The 24159-nt window shown below is 39.4% G+C and overlaps 1 protein-coding gene across 8 annotated transcripts in view; it reads left to right on the forward strand.

Annotated features, from left to right (window-relative positions):
- The window catches only part of Cntn4 (contactin 4), a 1002315-nt gene that overhangs the window by 628634 nt on the left and 349522 nt on the right, over positions 1-24159 (forward strand). For all 8 annotated transcript variants that reach the window (XM_040739337.1, XM_040739329.1, XM_040739331.1 and 5 more), the window contains one exon: positions 21940-22066. In XM_040739337.1, the coding sequence (XP_040595271.1) occupies positions 21940-22066 (127 nt within the window). The remainder of the gene's footprint in view (positions 1-21939; positions 22067-24159) is intronic.

Below are 24159 nucleotides of genomic sequence, written 5' to 3' on the forward strand. Positions count from 1 at the left end.
AGACAGGGATTCTCTGTGTACCCTTGGCTGTCGTGGAATGCACTCTGTAGACTAGACTGGCCTCGAATTCACAAAGAATCACCTGCTTTTTCCTCCTGAGTGCTGGGATTAAAGGTGTGTGCCACCCTTAGACTTTTGTGTCTGCTAAGGACTGATAGCTACTTTTTTCTTTCATTTTTCTTCTGTTGAAAGGAGACTGTCAGTTCTCTCATCATCCCACCACTGCATTCTAGAAGCAAAAGTCTTGTTCAGTTTCATGGACTAATATTTGAAAGAGAATTTGCCTCAATTGATCGGACCGTGGATCTCATTCATATTCCATTTATATGATACTTAGAAGGTATTCCTGACTTTAGTCTTTTGAGCTGCCTTCTAGCACATTAGGATGTTGAGGAATATTGGAATGGAATGAACGAATATGAACTTGGAGAAACAGGAAGAGAATACTGTTGTCTAAAAGTTCATGTCCTCCAGCCTTTTATGTTGGGGTTTACAAGAAAAGAGACCCCAGGTAGCTGCTTTGTCCTATCTACCACCCAAGAACCCAGCTACAAGATGCCTTGTAAGTCAGAAAGCAGGTCCTTACTAGACTTGAAATGCTCCTGTACTGCACACACATCAGGCTAAAGAAATGTAAGCAAAAACTGTCCATTTTTACAAGTCACACAGTGTATACTTCTTAGTTATAGAAGCACAAAGAGAATCAGACAAACTGTAAAATTTCAGTGTTTTCCCTGTATTTTTCCTATTTCTGCACATATTTTTATGCACAGCTCTGATGATCTTTTCAGTATACTATATACACCACTCCAATTCCACCTTCCTCATCTACATGGTGAACTCTTAGGGAGGGAATATCTATTGACTTCTTTGTGTTGAATGTAGTCTAGTGGTGCATAGTGGATACTCAACAAATACTTGCAAAGTGAATTAAGATTTTAATCTACTATCTCCCATCGGTTGTTTTCTCACTTGGCGTTGCTTTGGCAAATAGATGTTGTAGTTACAAAGAAAGAGAAAAGGGCTGGAGGGATGGTTCAGAGTTTAGGAACAAGCACTGTAGTTGCAGAGGACCTGAGTTTGGCTCACAACCACCTGTAACCCCAGCTGCAGGAGAATTCTATGTCCTCTTCTGGCCTTCCTTGGCACTACAGTCATCGATGCAGGCCCATCCACATGCAGACATCACACAAGTGCACACCTACACAAATAAACTTAAACACTAATGTCAAAGTCAGAAAAGACCATGTTCACCTTCCTGCACTGGGGCTAGCGGTCTACAAGAAAGGGTTTGGGCACCGTTTGATGGGTAAATGAAGAGGACAAGTGAATGGTGAATGACTTATTCAAAGACCCAACAACTTAATGGACATGTTTTTTACCACTTAAGAAATCACTTCTCTACATCGCTTCATAAGTCTGTGAATTCAAGTCAGAGGCATTTATGCTGCCATTCATCCCTTCACAAAAAGAATGTTTGCTTTGTATTTCTCAAAATCAGTGTGCATGCCACTTGGCCTTATGACAAAATGACATAGAAAATGCATAATGTCCAGTAAATAGATGCAAACCCAAGGCTTAACACTTTTAAAGGTTGTGAATATCCTCTTTCATAAAGTTTTCTAAGGAATTCTCCTTTTACACATTCTTACATTGCTAAGTCCTAAAGATAGCAACCTTGTAATTGGAAAGAATTAGTAACAATTGTGTCCTGCCATGAATCACCTTTATTCATTCTTCTCTGTATGTAAAGGAAATTACCTTTCACTTATTCCTTCTTGGACTAAAGTCTAAAGACACAAATATGGCTCTAATAGGTTATCTCCATCCTTCCCCACTCTGTTTACTACTAATGGGTATGATTCCACTGATATTCAAACAAGAAACTGGAGAAAACATAGGTATTATGAAAAATGTTCAAATTGATTCAGAAAAGCAGTAGTCTGCTTAGAACTCCATCACACATAGCCCATGTAGGTTTAGGAAATGTCACTTAATGTCTGTATGATAGCTAGGTTTTGTTAACTAGACCAAAAACAGAGTCATCTGGGAAGAGGGAATGCAGTTGAGGAATAATCTTCATTGGACTGATGTGTGGGACTTTCTTTAGGATTAGTGTGGGAGGACCCAGCTCATGTGGATAGTATCATCCCTTAGCAAGTGTTCCTGGATTGTAGAAGAAAGCAGGCTAAGCAAGCCATGTAGAACAAGCCACTGAGCAGTTTTCTTCTATCATTCCTACCTCTGCTCATGCCTAAGTTCCTGTCCTCTTCCTTCAGTGTTGTTCTGTGACATGGAATTATAAGCTAAATAAACCCCCTCATCCCAAAGTTGCTTTTGATCCATGTTTTATCACAGCAACAGAGCAACTAGAACTCTGAAATGTTTTGGTTTACCACCTCAACAATGACCTAAGATTCAAACAAAATCTCAGCTAATATTTATGATACTATTTTTATTCTATATCATTTTCACTGCTATGTCAAAATATCTGAGACTATAATTTCTAAAAAAGAAAAACAGAAGGAATTTGATTTTCCTTTGTGGGTGGGGTGAGGGTAGAATGGTGTAGAGTTGGGTAGGTAGGGATGGTTACATTACTAGATATGAGAAAGTCCAATGTCAAAACACTGAAAGACCCAGGGGAGCCAGTGAGTGCTGTTCTGTGTTTCCAAGCTGACATTTTATTGCTATATTCTCAAGAGAGGAGGGATGCTCTGTATATTGTTTTATTGTTAAGCACAAAGTTTCTTTTGTTGAAACTGACTATCAGGAGCTGCATAACTTTACAGTGAAAAGATGATTTTTTGACCCATAGGTTTGGAGGCCCGAGGTCTAAGAGCATGGTCCCAGAACAGGGAGGGGTGTTCATGATGCTTCATAACATGGCATAAGTCATATGTTGTCAGAGCCCCTTGTCCTTTTGTTATAAAGCCATTATTGTCATCATATGGCCCCTGCCTTGTGACCTCATCTAATCCCAATTAATTCTCTAAATTTCCATCTCTAAATATAATAAACATATTAATTTGAGGAACTTTGAGGAGTGTGGTAGCTTGAATGAGAAGTGTCCCTCATTGGCTCTGGTGTGTGAACACTTGGTCCTGAGGAGAGATTTGGGTGCTGCATCCTTGCTGGAGAAGGCATGTCTACGAGACTATCAGTGCTGGCACACGCCTTTAATCCCAGTACTCGGGAGGCACAGCCAGTAGGATCTCTGTGAATCGAGACCAGCCTGATCTACAAGAGCTAGTTCCTGGACAGCCCCCAAAGCCACAAAGAAACCCTGCCTTGAACCTCCTGCCCACACAAAAAAAGAAAATATGTCCATGGGATGGGGAAAGTCAAGGTTGGCTCTTGATTTCTAATGCTAGTACATCTCTACCCTCCTTGAAAGATTTATGAGTTGTGTTTGTCCTTACTTTAGGAGGCTTTCTGTCTTCAGTGACAGGTTGACGTATAATATAACCTGGTTTGGTTTTGCTAAACAAGTTCCAATTAAAATGCTGATGTCACACCAGGGAGACCCAAACTGAAAGCCACTGCCTATTATGAATATTATCTCAAAACCTTTTAATCTATTCCAAATTCACCATGGACAGACACTATGGTAGTCTAATTTCATGAGAAACAATGTGAAAAATAATTAGTTATATACCAGAAAGGCAGTCTACTAAATGCAGTTTTAGTAGATTTTAGTAGATCTTTGCAGTTGGAATATGTTCTTTGGGTTTTACTTAAACAGTGCTCACCCCCTCTCTATCACACTTACTGATATATATATATATATATCAGTTGCAGGAGAAAGACAGAAATGGGGTACTGTAACTGACAAAGAGACAGGTGCAGAGATATTTATGAATATTACTTGAGGAGCCACAGAGCATGTAATATGAACGTGTTGCCTTCGGGCCTTTTGTGTTTAAGCACTTTAATTTCAAAGAAGGCAAAGGGAGAGAGGGTGTGTCACTGAAAAGCAAGAACAATAGCAGTACAGGCCAGAAGGGCTCAAAACAGATGGTCTCCAAGAAGGTGCAATGGTGACTGACAGTAGAAGAAGCAACCTTAGCACTGTGATCACAGCATTTGCTTAGGAGACACATCCATTGAGAAGGAGGATGCCTTGACTCTGAGAGGCACGGAGGGACAAATAGGCAAAGAATTGGTTGTTTCTCGAGGGACCACAGAAGCCTAAATACCTTTGGTGGCTTGGTGTTCTTAATGCATGATGACAGAAATGTCAAAAGTCAGAGCAGGTATTTTAGAATAATTTACATTTCATGTTATGAAGAGGGACATACATCCCTGTGAGTGTGTGATAGGAGACACACTCTTCTCATTCAGATCATAGATAGGAGACATCCAGCATTTGGTTAAGGAGACATGCATATGCTATTTTCTTTCAGTTATCAGTTCTGGGGACCAGGTGGTACTTAAAACAGCATAATGTAGTTGATATTTCTCCTGCTCCACCCTCCTTAAATGAATGATCATGAGCAGATGCAGTGACATGTGCCTGGAATCCCAAATACTTACAAGTCTAAACCAGGAGATCGGCTCGAGTCCACAAGACTGAGTCCAACCTGGCAGTTTAGACAGAATCTGAATCCAAAGAAAAAAAAGAAAAGGAAAATCAAAATAAAAAGTGTAGTACTGGCTATAGAACACTTGATTCTGAACATCACAAGGAAGGTGGCTCTAAGTCATATGCCTATACCCCATTCCCAAATCTGATCTGAATTTTAGTATAGAGTTTATGTTCTTCATTTTGAAGAGGGGGCAGAAATTTTTTTGAAGTTAGCACAGAAAGTAATGGGGCTTGTATATGGCATTTTCATTCATATGTATTATATAGTCTTCATTTTTACCTGGATCTCCAGGAGATATCATTGGAGAACAATGAATGCAGAAAACATAATAAAAGGCATTACCACTGTTTTGGGGCTAGTGATCTTTCCAGAGAGTTACAATAGGTGAATTTCAGTTTGAAGCTAATGCTCTTAGAATAGCTTAACATTTCCATCAGTACAAAGTGATATCTTCAAGTAGGGAAAGCCATGGGAAACAGAAATCTTTATAGGTTTTTCCATGGATTTGCTCCTTTTCAGAAGGATCTGCATTCAAATGAGCAGTCCTAATAGACATCAGCTAACCACAGGAACATCCAGGTTAAGATCATGGACAGTAATTAGCATAGTGTATTCTGTAGGGCTATAAAGTTGACCCTTTTCTATTCTGTCTCTTCTCAATATCTATTTGTCTATTATCTATCTGTCTGTCTATCTATCTATCTATTCTACTCTACTTTTGGAACTGTGAAAGGAAATAAGAGAAAAGAGAGATGTGATTCTATGTCTTTGGATGATGGTACACTCCCATGAATATGGTGTCCATTAGGAACCATGTAGCTGCTTCTGAGAACAGCAGCCTAGACAGGCTTCATGTCAGTAATTGGTTTCCTTTACTGAGATTCCCAAGGAGAAAAAAAATCTTGCTTGGGAAAAAGTCATTCCTAAACTTAAGCCTCATGAAAACAACTCAATTTGTCCCTATCCTTTGATTCTTGTTTTTTTTAGAAACACTCTTATTTACATATCCATCCCCCCATTCCCTTGGGCTCCCATCCTCCCATGCTCCCACCAACACCCCACCCCACCCAATACCCACTCAACAGGGAAAATGAGACCCTCCGTGGGGGATCATCAAAGTCCATCACATCATTTGGGGAAGGTCCCAGGCCCTCCTTTCCATATCTGGACTGCAATAGTATCCCTCCACAGGGAATGGGCTCCCGAAGTCCATTTGTGACCTAGGAACAAACCCTGGCTCCACTGTTAGTTCCATAGACTGTCTTGGCCTCCTAGCTGATACCCATATTCATAGGGTTTGGTTTGGTCCAATGTGCTAGTTCCCCTGCTTTACGGCTAGGGTCTGTGTGCTCTCATTAGGTCAGCTTAACTATTTCTGAGGTTATCTCCAGTTCCATCTTGGTTTATTTGGTCATCTCTCCACCTCTCTGCAACTGGATTCAGAGAGTATGGCTCAGTGCTCAGCGGTGGGTGTCTGTTTCTGGCTTGGTCAGCTACTGGGTCAAGGCTCTGGGAATGGTAACCAAGGTGGTCATCAATCTCATTATAGGGGCAGGGCATTAAAGGCAGCCTCTCCAACACTGCCTAGATTCTTAGTTGGGGTTATCCCTTTGGATCTCCTGCCATTCCCTCTGTGCCAGAAATCTCACCAAACCTGTACTGGCTCCCTTTATCAGGGTATCTCCTTTCTTGCCCTCTTCTATTCCTCCCCTGTCTCAGTTCTCCCATTCTCCTCCCCCTCCCCTTTTTCATCTCCCTACTCTCTCCACCCCTCAACGTGCTCCCAATTTGCTCAGGGGTTCTTGTCCCCCTCCCCTTCTTCGGGCGACCATGACTTTTTCTCTTGGGGTCCTGCTTCTTTCCTAGCTCTCCTGGCAGTGTGAATTTGTAGGCTGGTAATACTGTTCTCTAGGCCTAAAAGCCATATATGAGTGAGTATGTACCATGTTTGTCTTTTTGTGACTGGGTTACCTCACACAGGATGATTTCTTCTAGTTCTATCCACTTGCCTGAGAATTTCAAGATTCCATTGTTTTTTTTTCCTGCTGAGTAGTTCTCCATAGTGTAAATGTATCTCTATCAGTTCTTCAGTTGAAGGGAATCTAGGTTGTTTCTAGGTTCTGGCTATTACAAACAATGCTGCTCTGAACATAGTTGAACATAGACCTTGTTGCATGATTGTGCATTCTTTGGGTATATGTCCAGGAGAGGAATTGCTGGATCTCGAGGTAGACTCATTCCCATTTTCCTGGGAAACCTCCATACTGATTTCCAAAGTGGTCATAAAAGTTTGCACTCCCACCAGCAATGGAGAAGTGTTCCTCTTTCTCCATATCCTCTCCAGCATAGACTGTCATTAGTGTTTTTTTTTATTTTAGCCATTCTGGCCAGTGTAAGATGGTATCTCAAAGTTTTTTGAGTTTCATTTCCCTGATGGCTAAGGATGTTGAGCACTTTCTTAAATATCTTTTAGCCATTTTACATTCCTCTATTGAGAATTATCTATTTAGTTCTGAACCCCAGTTTTAATTAGATTGTTTGGTGTTTTGGTAGCTAGCTTCTTGATTTCATTGTATATTTTGGAAATCAGCCCCCTGTCAGATGTGAGGTTGGTGAAGATCTTTTCCCATTCTGTGGGCTGCTGTTTTGTCTTGCTGACTGTGTCCTTTGCCTTACAGAAGCTTCTCAGTTTCAGGAGGTCCCATTTATTAATTGTCGATCTTAGTGTCTGTGCTACTGGTGTTATGTTCAGCAAACTGTCTCCTGTGCCAATTCATTCAAGGGTACCTCTTACTTTCTCTTCTAAGAGGTTCAATATAGCTGGATTTATGTTGAGGTCTTTGATCCATTTGGATTTAAGTTTTGTGCATGGTTATAGATATGAATCTATCTGCAATCTTCTACATGTCCTAATCCAGTTATGCCAGCACCATTTGTAGAAGATGCTTTATTTTTTCCATTATATAACTTTATTTTCTTTGTCAAAATAAGGTGTTTGTAGGTGTGTGGGTTAATATTTCAATTTGATTCCATTGGTCTACTTTTCTGTTTTTGTGCAAATACCAAGCTGTTTACAGGATTATGGCTCTATGACGGAGTTTGAAATCCTTTATTGGACAGGGTTGTTGTGGGTATCCTGGGTTTTTTGATTTTCCATATAAAGTTGAGTATAGTTCTTTCAAGATCTATGAAGAATTGTGTTGGGATTTTGATGGGTATTGCATTGAATCTGTAGATTGCTTTTGGCAAGACTGCCAGTTTTAATATGTTGATCCTACCTATCTAAGATCATAGGGGAGCTTTCCATTTTCTGGTATCTTCCTTAATTTCTTTCTTTAAGGACTCAAAGTTATTACTGTACAGGTCTTTCACTTGTTCGGTTAGCAATACTCCAAGATATTTTATGCTCTTCATGACTATTGTAAAGGGTAATGTTTCCCTGATTTCTTTCTCAGCCCATTTATCATATGTATATAGTAGGGCTACTGATTTTTTTAGGTTATTTTTATCCTGAAACTTTGCTGAAGGTATTTATCAGCTGTAGGAGTTCTTGTGTTTTGATTATATTCTCTGCATAGGCTTTCTTTATAAGAGAATCTTCTGATGTCCCAGGATTTTTTAAAGGAAATCTTATGTTGAAAAGGGGTTTTACATTAATAACTTCATAAACCCTCCAATGGAGTCTCATTAGCCAAAACTGGGGTACTTTATTAAGACCAGTGTAACAAAAATTATGGGATATTAATTGACTGGTGCTTGGATCCATAGTTTCAGTTTCCTCAAAGACAATAAGTTGTAAGTGTTGAAGGGCTGATTCACCTGAGAGATGAAGCATTTCACTAACATTAAAGAGTGGCAGAACGCTAACCAAACAAGTGAAAGATCTGTATCGAAAGAACTTTGAGTCTTTAAAGAAAGAAATTAAAGGAGACACCAGGAAATGGAACGATCTCCCATGCTCTTGGATAGGTAGGATCAATGTAGTAAAAATGGCAATCCTGCCAAAAGCAATCTACAGACTCAATGAAATCCCCATCAAAATCCCAGCACAATTCTTCACAGACCTTGAAAGAACAATTCTCAACTTTATATGGAAAATCAAAAAACCCAGGACAGCCAACACAACCCTGCTCAACAAAGCAAAGTCTGGAGGCATCACCATCCCTGACTTCAAGCTCTATTATAGAGCTATAGTACTGAAAACAGCTTGGTATTGGCACAAAAATAGACAGGTAGACCAATGGAATCAAACTGAAAACCTTGAGATTAATCCACAAACCTAAGAAAACCTGATTTTTGACAAAGAAACTAAAATTATACAATGGATAAAAGATTGCATCTTTAACAAATGGTGCTGACATAACTGGATATTGGCATGTAGAAGACTGTAGATATACCCATGTCTACCTCCATGCACAAAACTTAAGTCTAAATGGATCAAAGGCCTCAACATAAATCCAGCCACACTGAACCTGTTAGAAGAGAAAGTGGGAGGTACCCTTGAACGGATTAGTACAAGAGACTACTTCCTGAACATAACACCAGTAGCACAAACGCTGAGTTCGACAATTAATAAATGGGACCTTCTGAAACTGAGAAGCTTCTGTAAGTCAAAGGACACAGTCAGCAAGACAAAACAGCAGCCTGCAGAATGGGAAAAGATATACACTAACCCCATATCTGATAGAGGACTGGTCTCCAAAATTTACAAAGAACTCAAGAAGCAAGTCTCCAAAACACCAAAGGATCCAATTAAAAACTGGGGGACTGAAGTAAATAGAGAATTCTCAATAGAGGAGTCTAAAATGGCTGAGAGACACTGGAGAAAGTGCTCAAAATCATTATCCATTAGGGAAATGCAAATCAAAGCAACTCTGAGTTATCAGCTTACTCTTGTCAGAATGGCTAAAATCAAAAACACCAATGACAGTTTGTGCTGGAAAGGATGTAGAGAAAGGGGAACACCCCTCCACTGCTGGTGGGAATGCCAACTCATACAGCCACTATGGAAATTCCTCAAGAAAATGGGACTCAATCTACAACAAGACCCAGCAATTCCACTCTTAGGCATATATCCAAAAGATGCCCATTCACACAAAAAGGATGTCTGTTCCACTATGTCCATAGCAGTATTATATGTAATAGCTAGATCCTGGAAACAACTTAGATGCTCCACAACTGATGAGTGGATAGATAAAATGTGGTACATTTACACAATGGAGTAATACTCAGGGGGAAAACATGGAATCTTGAAATTTGCAGGCAAATGGAAGGCACTAGAGGAAACCAACCTGAGTGAGGTAACAAAGACACAAAAAGACAAACATGATATGTACTCACTCATATATGGATTTTAGATATGGATCAGGGGAGTATCAGCCTACAATCCCTGTGCCAGTGAATCTGGGAAACAGGGAGGTTCCCAAGAGAGATGCATGATACCCCAGAGAAGAGGAATCAGGTAAGATCTCCTGAGCAGATTGGGAGCATCGAGGGAGGGGAAAGAGAGCCAGGCAAAAGAGAGGGGGAGAAGAGGAGGGGAGAAGAAGGCATGGGGGAGCAGGAAGGTTGAGAGGAGAACAGGATGAGAGATACCATAATAGATCGAGTCATTATAGGCTTGAGGAGAGAGCTGACACTAGTGAGATCTCCAGAGATCTACAAGAATAACACCAAATGGCAAATTAAGCAATAGTGGAGAGAGTACATTAATAGCCCTTGCTTGATGATAAGGTTGATGACTACCTTATATGCCATCCTAGAACCTTCATCCAGTGTCTGATGGAAGCAGAGACAGATACCCACAGCTAAACTCCTGGAACCTAGTGACAGAGATGGAGGAGTCATGAGCAAAGGGATCAAGACCATGATGGTAAAACCCACAAAGACAGCCGACCGGATAAGGGGGAGCTCATGAATCCCAGACTGATGGCTAAGAGCCCAACAGGGGACTAATCCAGACTCCATGAATGTAGTGCCAGTGAGGAGGCAACAGAAATCACTGGGACCTTGGGTAGTAGATCAGTGTTTACCATGGTGTATGAATGATCTTTGGGAGCCCATTCCAAATAGAGGGATGTTCTCTCAGCCTGAACACAAGGTGAAGGGCCTAGGTCCTACTCTGGATGAAATGACAGACTTTGAAGATCCCCCCAAGGAGGGCCTCACCCTCTCTGGGGAATGATGTGGGGATTGGTGGGGGTCTGGGGGTCTGGTGGAGGGACAAGGGAGGAGTGGTGGGAGAGGGTGCTGGGATTGACATATGAAGCATTCATGTTTCTAATTTAAATAAAAACATATATTGAGGAGAAAAAAGAGTGGCAGAACACAGTGAATGAGAAAGTCTAGATGCCTGCTACAGTTAAGTCACTCCAAAGGGAGAGTGATTAAATTAGAAACCTAATGTCTAATCTACACTTTGTTACCCCAAACCAATCAATTATATACACATGTGTTCTTGGTTTTTTTCCTCATTCATACACAGTGATGCTAATAAATATAATTTTAAAAATAGCTACAGTGGACCCCAGAAAATTGTGGCAACAGTATTATGCATGGTGTTTTATTAGTGGACATGTGCCATAATATATTTGCCAAAACCATGGATAATACTACACGAAGAATAAGCCCTAGCCTAGTAGCCAGCATTTAGTCAATAACAACAAATAAAAATTGGTTCATCAAGACAATAAATATATCACACTGATACATGATGTTCAAATCAGGAGAACCTGTCAGCAAAGGAGCAGAGTCTATTGGACCTGTCTACATTCCATGTTGTTTTTCAAACTACCCTAAAGAAAAAGTACCTACTTAAAAGTAACTAGCTATTGTGTACCTATTCTTCTGGATTATACACTAAATATTCTCAGGACAATGTCTCCTTTGCACACTGCTAGGTCCCCTCCAAGCAGTTTTGGAGTTTGCATACAACAGAGATTCCAAAACTGTGATCAGAAGCTATTTGGGTCAAATATGTGTGAGAATTAAGAATTTTTCTCATTTTAGAAAAGAAAAATGACCCACAAAATACGCCCAGTGTTATATAACGTCCCCAGCTGAGTCCAGGTCAGCACTCCGTAATCAAAAGCATCTCTAATTCTGCAGCAAAGCACATGAATATTCACACTGAGGTTATAAATAGCCTCACATCAGTTCAGGTCAGATTTTGCCTCCAAATGAGATCCAACATTTTTGCAATTGTTCAAAGTGCCTCTTTCTCGCTATAAGTGGGGCCTGCAGTTAAATTGGCCCTATGCCTTATTTTTAGAGGGCTAGCTACTCCATGATCCCTGGAGTATCAAGGTATGAGGTCAAGGCCAGAGGAGGAGGTGTTGATGCAGCCCTCCCAACCCACACTCTCTGATCCTACCACCAGCTGTTCTTTCCACCCCTACAAATGTTTTCAAAGTGGAGAATTTTTCTCTAAATTCTTACTCTTATCTCTACACACTTACCCTATCCCACCCAATTTCTAACATCTGGCATCATATTCCATTAGGGCCTTGTGCATGTAGGGTGTTTGGTGGCAGGAACATTATTTTGTTAAACAGAGAACAGACACTCATTGGAGAAGAATTCACTTCCTATTTGGATTTTCTCTTGCTTTGTGCCTTCAAACATATGCCAGCCATTATTAGGCTACTCCATTTCTTTCTGCTTAAAAGACTCATTTGAGACAGTTTAAAGAAATAAAATAACTGTGGAAAGTAGAAGCCAGGCTAAATCAAAGAAACATTCCGTCCTTTAAGCAGGTTCATCTGTCTCTTCTAATGTTGGTTTACTCCTCTCCTGTATAACTGAACAACCAAACAGAGTTCTTATTTGGTACAAACTCTGTGTACTGACTATTGTAAACATCCCTTGCTATTTATTTAGTAAATACTAACAATGCTAAATCATATTTGTAATGATGATATGACAGATGGCCAATCATTTCTATAATTATTCTCTTGAGACTCCTCACTCTTGGGGAAATCATCAGTATGCTATTTTATTAATATTTGAATTTCTTTAGATTATCCCCCAAACATTTTATGAGTTTTTATATACACAGAGATGTAATGAACTCATAGGTTTTCAGCCACAGTGAATTTCTATAAACATTGACAGTCTGTGGAAGAGTCAGAGCCCTGTGTATGCTCTCCCTGGAACATTTGAGAGACAATGAAAATACAGATTAGACTTTAGGAACAGATTCAGAAAACCAGATTAGCTGAATTGCTTGTTTCTTGTCCCAAATGACATTGTTATTGACTTCAGTAAGGTCAAATGTTCCCATGAATTACATGCACACAGTGTGTCCTTCTCTTCCTTCCTCAAGGATCACATACCATACAAGGCAAAAGACACAGCATGACAGCAATGCTGGTTTACACAAACATGCTTTGGGGCATTCACACTGTAACCATCTACCCTGTTTCCAAATGTGAGCCTAATACAACCACATCTAAACTGATGTAGTTTGTTTTTGATTACTAGTGTTCTATGCTTATATTCAAACTTCCATGTTCCCCATTAGTTTCCAAAAGTTCAATTCAAAGCTGAGATTTTTGCTATTTAAGTCTTTTTTCCCACTGGAGACCAGGTATTTAGTCAGGGAGCCTTTTTGATATCCCAGGAGGAATGGCTATCACAGTCTTAAATTCTTGAGTGAGGTGGTATCACTTTGTTACCTTCCATGAGGATTAAGGAGCGACAAAACCGTTAGGTGTAGCATCTGGAATAGGCACAGCTCTTATGAGCAGATTGGAACTTGTGGATTTTAGCTTCCTTATATGAAATCACAGTATTCTGACGCTGGCCTAATGAGCAGGAAAAGTCACTGAGTTTGCAACAGGTGGCAATACATCCAGCAGAAAAGTGCACTGTGTTAAGGTCATGTTGGAAAGTGTGTTCTTCATCTCATGGGACGTAGGATGATCTAGCACATAGACCAGAAGTCTACAGTGTGGCTTCTCATCACAAGGACTGCTTAATTGGCATGAGATTGAAGGCAATGCGGTATTCAGTATCTAAATATGAATTTTGGAACTTAATTTACAAGACTAAACAGGGGTATTTACTAACAATGTTTTGTGACCCCTGATAACAAAGTCCAGACGGGTTCAGGAATCAGTCTTTTAGCAAGCACTCTTTACAATGACAGCAGTAACATGAGAGGCCATCAGACATACTTTAGGAAATGATAGACCAGGTTCACATTTTAATTTATGCTCAGTTGCTTTCTATGAAATGTTCATTTTCAGAATGGACCTGTTTCCTCATTTGTTTCTCCCTCTTTATTTCTTTGCTGCTATCTCAGCTACATTTTTAGAATTGCTCACAGATGCTCTGATAAACAAAAGACATGTATCCAGTCTTGGTAGGGGATTTCTTGATGCTACCTTACAGGTGTGTTCTCAATAACCATTCACTGGAATCCAAATTTTCCTCTGTACTTGTTCTGCTAAACTTGATACATGGGTTTCTGCTTTGCTTCCTTGACCTAGCCATCACCAGGGACTTAGTGTTATTTTGTTCTGCTCAGACCAGGAAAACCTCAGGCTAGCTTCATCCATTACAGTCCCTTGCCCACCTTCATGCTGGCAGCCTGAGTAGTAAGAAAGATGCTTTTCTGGGGAAGGATCTTAGGGATCTGAAGAAACGGGCACAATAAACTTAGAGATAAAGAAATAGAGATATCTTCAAAATGCACATAAATTATGTGACACCTACTTGTGGAGTGGTACTTTGTAATTGGATTTTTTAGGAGGCTATTTTTCATACAAAAATAAGTTGTCTTTGTTCCAAAAATATATCTAGCATATGCTTATAAAATTGTAACTAAGTAACATTGAGTAATCTAAATTCTTCTGTTTCTATGAATCTCTTTTGCTATTCTAAAAATTGAGATTATTCCTAATACTCTATTTTGCTTCTTAAAAGCTTATGGGAGAGCCTGTTAAGTTGGTTGATAAACATATTGACTTTTTCTTTTCTCCAAAAAAATACATTGACTTTTCCTTTTCTCTCTAAGAATTATAGTTCAAAATGATAAAAGGATTATCTGGAAAAGGGAATTTGAGAAACATGACTGAGAGCAATGCTTTCTAATAATCTTCAGGGTGTATGCACAAAGGAAGAAAAGAGTTGGTGTCTTCGCATCTTAGCCTGATCTTTCACTTACAGCTTTCTGGTCCTGAGGCTGTTTTCTTGTTTTTGAGTTCTTCCACCACAAAGATGTTGTTGACTAGGAAAAAGTCCAGGAGAACTTCTGCGTTGTTGTTACTAGAGTCCCAGGCCACAGGGCTAACTCAGGGTGTTCTACCAAGCCAGGTTCTGTCACCTGCCATCTAGAGAGTCAAAAGAGGACTGTGGGTGAGGGAGAATCAAGACAAGACTTTACATTCAGTGTGGCTATACTACAAAGCAAGAGGACCAGCCTCCTAGTCTTCAGGGTACTTCTAGAATTTCACATTCATATAACAGAGGGGCAATGTCAAAGAGCCAAAAGGAGTATGTAAAAATAGACTTTGTCATACTGTGGTCCAATTGTTCATGATCTCAGATCTGTGTCTCCTGTGAGATCCTGCTATTTCCAGACACAGTTCAGTTCTCATCCTGAGATGATTGCTTCTGCTAAGTTCTCATCATAGGATAATTTCTCCCATAGAGGGAGAAGTTCCGTCCTAGGGGGAATTGCTACAAGCCTTGCTATTACTAAAACTTATCAGTTCTTCAATACTCTTGTTGTACTCAGTTCTGAAGAAAATTAACACAGAAGAGGATAAATGTCAGGTTCCTCAATATTGTATTAATATGCTTATGTGCAGAGTTGAATGGGACCTGGCCCAGTGTTTATGGTAGAAAAGAAGATGCAAAATGGAGGTATAGCGGCCAAGGTTTTATCCTGGTTTGGTTACCCAATAGACTGCAGAGTCATATGAATACTTGGTGATTTTTAGCAGAATGGGCCGTTAAGTACCTGACATCCATATTTTTAACTGCTACTATGACAAAAATAAGTCTTGTGATTCTCCAATCAGAAGAAAGTAGCTCAGGAAATCATGCTTTTCATATCAAATTTCACATTATATCCATAACTACTGGGGTTCTATCAATTGACTAAACCAATAGGACCATTGTCTTTCACCATGATTTTCAGGAATCCCAAGGATATTATAATATATTGCTTCCTTATCCCCGAGAGATCTTTCTTCCCATGTCTCCAAGGCAGTGAGGCTTTGGAGTAACTTTTATTTTGGGGGAAAAACCAGAAATAAAGCACTAATCCTATATTCTGTCCTTAAATAAAAAGAGACTCTACTAAGAACGTGTTATAACAGTGTGTTACTTACACTGTCTCTAAGAACAGAACATGTCTGTAAGTCTGTTTACTATTGTGGTCTCCCCAAAGAGCCTATTCTTTATTTGCTCAATATGGCTCTCTAGGAAGCCTCATGCTCAACATCCGAAAGTTATAAATATTCTAGGGAGGAGTCCATTTGTACGGTTTTTGTCCCAGATCTTAACAAATCTGTCCATTTTTCTTTTCTGCTTGCTTTGCTTTTGTTTCATTTCATTTCACTTTTTACTGTTGTTGCTTTGAGTTAGAGTCTCACTATGTAGCCCATGATAGCTTCAAACTTTGTATATAACCCGTGGAGGTCTAGAATTTGTAGCCATCAGACCTCTGACTGAAGAGTTCTGCAACAGCAGTCTTGAACTAATGTGCCCATCTGTCCATTTTCTTTGTGGGGCTCAGTTTTGTAGTTTTATGTCCTCCTTCGATGATTACCTTTTGATAGTGAGTCCAAGTATGCACTAAATTTGCCTCTCTAATTTTATCAAGCAAAGACTGTTGGTTAGAGCTTGTGCAAGGGAAACATCTGAGAGTAAATCTGAAGTCAGCAAGGCCTGAATTTTGTTCTGGGAAAATGGAGAGGTAGGAAAAAAAGGTCTGGATTTTTACTTCTCAAATTTTAGTGTGCAAGGAAATCGCACAAAGAGCCAGGAAGGAGCAGTTAAGAGCATGGCTGCTCTTGCAGAAGACCCTGGTTCAGTTGGCAGCTCACAACTACCTGTAACTCCAGTTCCAAGGGATCTGACACCCCCTCTGCTTTCCTTACCAAGCCAGCACATGATATACATACATACATGCATGAAAAATAACTGATATGCATAAAATAAAATAAGTCTAAAAATTAAAAAATAATCACCCAGGGAATGAAGTTATATCTAGTTTGTGAAAGCCAATCTCTCCTGGTACAGCTCATCAGTCTGAGATTTAGTAACACAACCCTGGCATGGTTAGAATACACATGCTCTATAACCTGGCTTTGACATTGACTCCTCTGCCATTTGCTAAAACATCCCTTTACCTTTTTAGACTAAAATCACTTTCATTCTTCTAGTGACACAGAACCACTTCTGTGAAAGATCTAAGGATGAACTTTATCTTTCAGGCTATGAAGATGGCAAACACAGAGTTTCTGTGGACTTTCAAGAGACTCGAGAATGTCTTTGTGACCAGTGCACTTAGACTAGACTTGGATGCTTTCTAAGGTCTCCTCTTGTGTCTTTGTTTCCTGCAAGCTGGCACCCACAGTTTGGTTGAAACAAAACACCTCTTTTATTCCTCAAACACATTGGTGACCGAAGTCTAAAGGTTTAAAAGATAAGCTATCTGCTTCCTACACCCAGACTGCTAAGGATGATCAAATCTCTCCCTGTACATCATGAAACCAAATATTTCAAGCACTGAAGTCTTGCATTGCCTTAATGAATGCCGAAATATGGTGCCCTTTATGCTAATGTTAATTTCCATGCAGTGTGCTTGGTTAACTAAGAGAAAACAAAACTTTAGACGGAATGTGTTATTTATAGCAAATGCAAAGCATCATTATTATCAATTCTTATAACAAAATACACAGAAAAATATCCTTTTGTTATTCAAATATGGCTTGGCTACATTGAGAAATAGTACAGATGTTAATCCATAGCCTTCCAGCTGTATCCTGGGTAATCATTATTATGTTTTATTCCTATTTGAAATTACTAGTAATAGACTGTATATTTTTGTGTGAAATTCAAATCAGGGAGCACCGATGAATTGAGATGATTGATATTATATATACACACACATAATTTAGGAATTGGGGACAACAATAGAAATATTTCTCTCTTAGAGAAAATCTAACACACTCGCTGCTATCTCTGTGATTTTTGTTAAAAAATGCTTTTCATCGAAATAGATGTGCCGAACATTTACTAAATTATCTATAGTTAGAATGAGCTGACCCTTGACAAGTAATCTAAATTTGTTTTGAAAATATCTGTGAAATTTTTGAAAATCTGGGGCATTAATATTTGGATCCTGAAGCATACAACTTTAATGCACAACCATTTAAAACTTCACTAATATACGCTTTTATACTGTGCTTTTGTTTTCTTTATAACTTCTACATTCTTTGCTTAAATTTCTCCTTGATGAGATTTTTACATACAGAGTCAGGAGAAAGGAAAGTGGGAGCAAAACAATATATAATACTGCTTAAAAAAGCATATTTTCAAAGTATACATATGTGTTTGTGAGCAAACATTCATCTTCCCCATGTATGGTCATTCTAAAATGATTGACCTATTCCAGTGTCATTATTTTATAGCGAACTATTGCAGGATGAGACTGGTGGTTTCCCACTGTACCTAAACTTAGGAACTGAATGAGGCATTGAATTATAGTTCATGGTCTTCCTGAACCCTTATCCTGTATCTTCTCACATCAAAATCATATGTGGTCCTTACATCTATGGAACAAAATATAATTCTATTCAGTAATCTTGTACCCCTTATTTTCTTTATGTCTCAACCTTAACATGAAGCATTATTTTTTGATGTTTGAGTTAAAAATAAATGATCTTTGCAGACTTCACTTAATCCCCAAACCATCTTGATTTATGTACCTCTGTCCCAATTCACCTGAATGAGTTCTGTATGGAATTGTCACCCATAAGTAAAAACTGCTTACATAGGTTTTTCCAGACCAGAAATTACACTTCCTAACACTTTAAGATAACCATGCCTAAAGGTGAAATGAACTCTTGACAGCATGGTGGTGATCTTTATCATGTCACCATATAACCAGTAGTACTTCTGTCAGACAATGGCAACATAGGCTAATGTAATATTTTTTAATAAAAAATCATTTCAAATGAGGAGGCCACAAAAATCACTGGAGCCTTGGGTAGTAGATCAGTGTTTACCATGGTTTATGAATGATCTTTGGGAGCCCATTCCAAATAGAGGGATGTTCTCTCAGCCTGGACACATGGGGAAGGGCCTAAGCCCTGCCCTGGATGAAATGACAGATGTTAGAGATTTCCCCCAAAGGAGGGCCTCACCCTCTCTGGGAAATAATGTGGGGATTGGGTGGGGGGCTGGGGGAGGCTGGGGGAGGGACAAGGGAGGAGGGGTGTAAGAGGGATTTTGAATTGACATGTGAAGCTTTCATGTTTCTTTTTTTTGGTTTTTCTTTTTTTATTATTTCAATTTTAAATAGTTTAATTCACATGTCAATCCCAGTTCCCTCTCCCTCTCCTCCTTCTGCACCCCCCCACCATCTCCCCCAGCCTCCCACACTATCGCCACTTCCTTCCACATAGGGAATATCTAGAGTCTGCCATTTCACTCAGGGCAGGTTCCAGGCACTTCCCTAAGAGTCCAGGCTGAGAGAGCATCCCTCTTTGTGTTATGGACACACGATGTCTGTTTGTATGCCAGGGATAAACACTGATTCACTGTCCAGGGCCCCATAGGTTGCCCAGGCCTCCTCACTGACTCTCACACTCAGGGGATCTGGATCAGTCCCATGCTGGCCTCCCAACTGTCAGTCTGGGGTCCAAGAGCTCTCCCCTGTTCAGATCAGCTGTCTCTGCTGGTTTTGCCAGCCCATTCTTTGCCAATTTGCTCATCGCTCCTCTCTCTCTGTCACTGGGTTCCATGGGTTCACTTCAGTGTTTAACTGTGGATGTTTGCCTCTGCTTCCATCAGTCACTGGATGAAGGCTCCCAGATGGTTATAGACATCAAGTTCATTATCAGGAATGGGCATTCAAGGTGGTCTCTCCATTATTGCTTAGCTTGCCAGTTGGGGTCATCCCTTTAGATCACTAGAGGTCTCACTGGTGCCAGATCTGTCTTCTAACCTATGATTCCCACTTACCCCTATTCTATCCCCCCCCACTCAACCTTCCTCTTTCCCCATGACCTACTTTCTCTTCCTCTTCTCCCCCTCTCTTCTTCCCAGGTCCCACTTCCCCCCACCCCTTTCCATGTTCCCAATCTGTTCAGAAGATCTTGCCTCATTCCTCTTCTCTGGAGTACCATGCATATCTCTCTTAGGTTCTTTCCTGTTTCCCAGACTCACTGTCAGTGCAAGTGCAGACTGGCACTATCCTGATCCATGTCTAAAATCCATATATGAGTGAGTACTTAGCATGTTTATCTTTTTGTAACTGGGTTACCTCACTCAGGATCGTTTCTTCTAGTGCCATCCATTTACCTGAGAATTTCAAGATTCCATTGTTTTTTTCTGCTGAGTAATACTCCATTGTGTAAATGTATCACATTTTCTCTATCCACTCTTCAGTTGAGGGGCATCTAAGTTGCTTCCAGGTTCTGGCTATTACAAATAATGCTGCTATGAACATAGTGGAGCAGATATCCTTGTTGTATGAATTTGCATCTTTTCGATATATGCCTAAGAGTGGAATTTCTGGGTCTTGTGGTAGATTGATTCCCATTTTCCTGAGGAATCTCCATACTGATTTCCAAAGTGACTTTACCAGTTGGCACTCCCACCAGCAGTGGAGGAGTGTTCCCCTCTCTCCACATCCTCTCCAGCATAAATTGTCTGTTTAAATAAAAACATTACAAAAAATCATTTCAAATAGGACATATCCTTATGGACAACTGTACTTACCACCACATGGGGAGTCAAAATGCAAGTCCTAGTTAGTATTTCTATTGCTTTGAGGAAACACCATGACCAAAAATTAAGTTGGGGAGGAAAGGATTCATTTGGCATACACTTCCACATTGCTGTTCATCAGTAAAGGGAGTCAGGACAGAAACACAAACAGGGCAGGATCCTGGAGGCAGAATCTGATGAAGAGTCCATGGAGGGATGTTGCTTACTGACTTGCTTCCCCTGACTTGCTCAGCCTCCTTCCTTATAGAACCCAGGGGTGGCACCACCTATAATGGGCTGAACCCTCTCATTGATCAACAATCGAGAAAATGCCTTACAACTGGCTTTCATGGAGGCATTTGGTAAACTTTCTTTCTCTCTGAAGACTCTGTCTTATACCTAGTTGACACACAAAACCAGTCATCGTTCTCTAGGGAAACTATGATTCAAAGAAGAGAAAAGAAAAGCTGCAATGCCTTGATAGAAACAGATTGGCATCTTATAGGAAAATCATCTTTAACAGTATATGGTTGTAAAAAAGATAAAGGCCTAAAAACCTCGGAGAAAGGATAGAATTTGCAGATGTTTTTGAAAAATGAAAAGCCTATGAATTTTCCATGGACATACGTAGTGAAGTGTAATTTGACCAATGTTTGTACATATATACTCTAATACTCTATACAGGTATGTAGCTTATTCTAAGGGCTTTGTTATTATTCCATGACAAAATGACTGTCACACATTTAGTCTTTCTTCTTCAATAACAAGATTTGGAAATGCATGGCAGTTTGCCTTTGCTATGTATAACAGCTATAGATCATTTTACGAATGAGATCTACAGACTTTTTCTTTATTTGCCTGCATAATCATTTTAAGTAGCCTTCGTGTGTGTGGGGGGTTCAATATAGATTTAAGTATGTGTTCAATACAGAGCTGTTCTTTATTATTAATATTTTATTTTCTTAAAATGTATTATTGTTTCCAATTGCAGGATTTAATTACAAAGGGGGAAATTGTTAACTTTGTGCCATTGGATAGCCTTCCAAAATGACAGCAGCACAAAAGGGATGTATGAAGCACAAATGTGATCAAAATAGAAGACAGGGCCAATGCAGATGGAACAATAAGGCAACAACAAAACTAGGGAAGATGCCAGGCAGCTTGTGTCTGGAAGCTGTTAGTGACGAAAGTGGTCAGCATACGACAGGGGAGCCCTCTCTTAACTTCATTAATACCGCTAGGAGGTTATGATTCAATGGGAAATTTCACCATGAAAGTGAGATAGAATCTTGGGCATCCCTGTTTTTTGTTTGTTATTTTTTCTCATTGTCTTATTGATTCTGAATGTTGTTCCGGTTAGAAAGGTAGTCTTCAATGAGGACCATTTCTCTTCTTCTTTCAGATGATTACACCCTGCATGGCCCAGTTTTCATTCAAGAACCAAGTAATATAATGTTTCCTTTGGATTCAGAAGAGAAGAAAGTGAAACTCAGTTGTGAAGTTAAAGGGAATCCAAAACCTCACATCAGGTGTGTTGATTTAAGAATCTGTCTCCAGACTGGCATGCTGGCATGTGCCTTCAATCATAGCACCAGAGAGGTAGAGGCAGGTGATTTCCATGTGAAGTTAAGCCTATCTGGTCTACATAGTGAGTTTCAAGCCACCCAGGGCTCTATATTGAGACCCTGGTCCCCAAAAAACAATGTGTTCTCATGCATATAGTTTGTATTATTAAAAGTAAAATTGGTAACTACTCAAAGATTAGTGAAGAGTAAAGAGTTTTTAGGCAGGCGTTGTAAAGTACTCTGAGATACTAGAAGGAAAGACTCTTTCTTGGGAAAAAAGAGAAGGATGCCAAACTTGTGTGTTTGACAGCATTAAGGATTGGATATCCTGAATAGCCTTCCTTTTGAAAATTAACAATTTCAAAGAACATAGACTTAATAAAAATACAATTTTTAATTTTGTCAGTAAGCTAGTAGGAAAATAGGAAGTGCGTGGATTTAGAAACATCAGTACTTGCTACATGAACAAATAGGATCTGACACTATTTTATGCAACCTCACCAGGACCAGAGTTGTAAGACAAAGTCTAGACTTTCAGAAGTCCTTAACAAGTGAACATTTTTCCAAAATGAGTCAGAGAGATACAAGGATTCCACATTTAGAATGAATGTTAACTAAGTATCAGATTCTCTGGTTCAAGAACAATAAAGTATTAGGAATCATTTCTTTTAGACCTTGAGTCTCAGTATTTTCAAATGAAATGTGATGAGTCTATAAAGAGAATTGTTAAAGTGCATAACAGACATTCAGAAAGCAAACCAAGGCATCAGAAAGAGGTGAAGAGAAGCAGAATGTGGAGGGGGAGTCAGAGACCTGGAGAGAGGAGGAGGGTCTTGGTCTGAGTCAGCCATCTTGGGTTCCAGAATGAAAAACAGAAAAGAAGGAGGCAGAAACAACTGTTAGAAGGGTCAGATTTTGCAACAATAATTAAAATCATCCACTGTCCACTGCAGCTTCAGCGGAAAAAAACAAACAAAATAAAACAAAACAAAAACAACAACAACAACAAAAACAAGTGGCCAGAATATGGAATCCACTGGGGTATACATCAACAGATGAAAGGGTGAAGAAAATGTAATTCATACATAACACAAGATTATTCAGTCACAAAAAGAATGAAAACCTGTCCTGTCATTCTTACCCCGTGGGTGGTACTGCAGAACATTACATTAAGTGAAATAAGCCATACATAGAATGATACTTCATGTTCTTACCTCTGTGTTGAAGCTAAAGTGTTGATCTTATAGAAATACTTGAGTGGTTGCCAGAGAACATGAAGGAAGAAGCAACAGAAAATAGAAAGAGGTTGGGAAACATGATCCAAAATACAGAAAGCAGGGCTAATTAGTAAATCCATTGAAGATGGATTATGACAATCTATCATGCAACTGAAAATGACTAGAAGAAAGATTTAAGAATGTAGCTTTGTGATGGTATACTTGCGTGGCATGTATGTGGCCTTAGATTCAGTCCATGGTACTTGGGATAATGAAATAAGCCAGGACTAAACAATTCTTTCCCTTCCTTTCTTCTTACCTGGGATATAGCTCATTAGCTAGGGTGGCTATCCAGTGTGTATGAAGCCCTGAACTGGACATCCAGAAGCAGAGACAACTGTAAGGCCACAATTTACAAGCCACTGCATAGGAAAAGAAAGAAAAAATTAAAAAGTTCAAATTGTCTACAAATATCTTAGCAGTTTGTGGTCAGCCTGGGGTACATGAGGACCTGTCTCAAAAATAAATAAATTAGTGTAATAACAATTTTTAAAATAAAAATAGTTTCAATAAGAAAGAGTAAATAAATAAAATCCACATTTTAACATTCTTAACATGAACTGCAGAGTACTCTAATTTGATATTGTATCTCATATATATGTCAATTTTTCACATTATTCCTCATAAATATGTGTAAATTTTATGAATTATTAAAAATTCCTATAAAGGAGAACATAATACGAATTTCTGTAGCAGACAAACACTTTATTTTGATTGTTACTCAATCTCACTTAAGGAAATTCTAAAAGGCATCTTTGAGATGGGATAAAAATTATCCCA

The sequence above is a fragment of the Mesocricetus auratus genome, unplaced genomic scaffold, assembly GCF_017639785.1.
Source record: "Mesocricetus auratus isolate SY011 unplaced genomic scaffold, BCM_Maur_2.0 Super-Scaffold_100676, whole genome shotgun sequence".
Classification (NCBI taxonomy): Eukaryota; Metazoa; Chordata; class Mammalia; order Rodentia; family Cricetidae; genus Mesocricetus; species Mesocricetus auratus.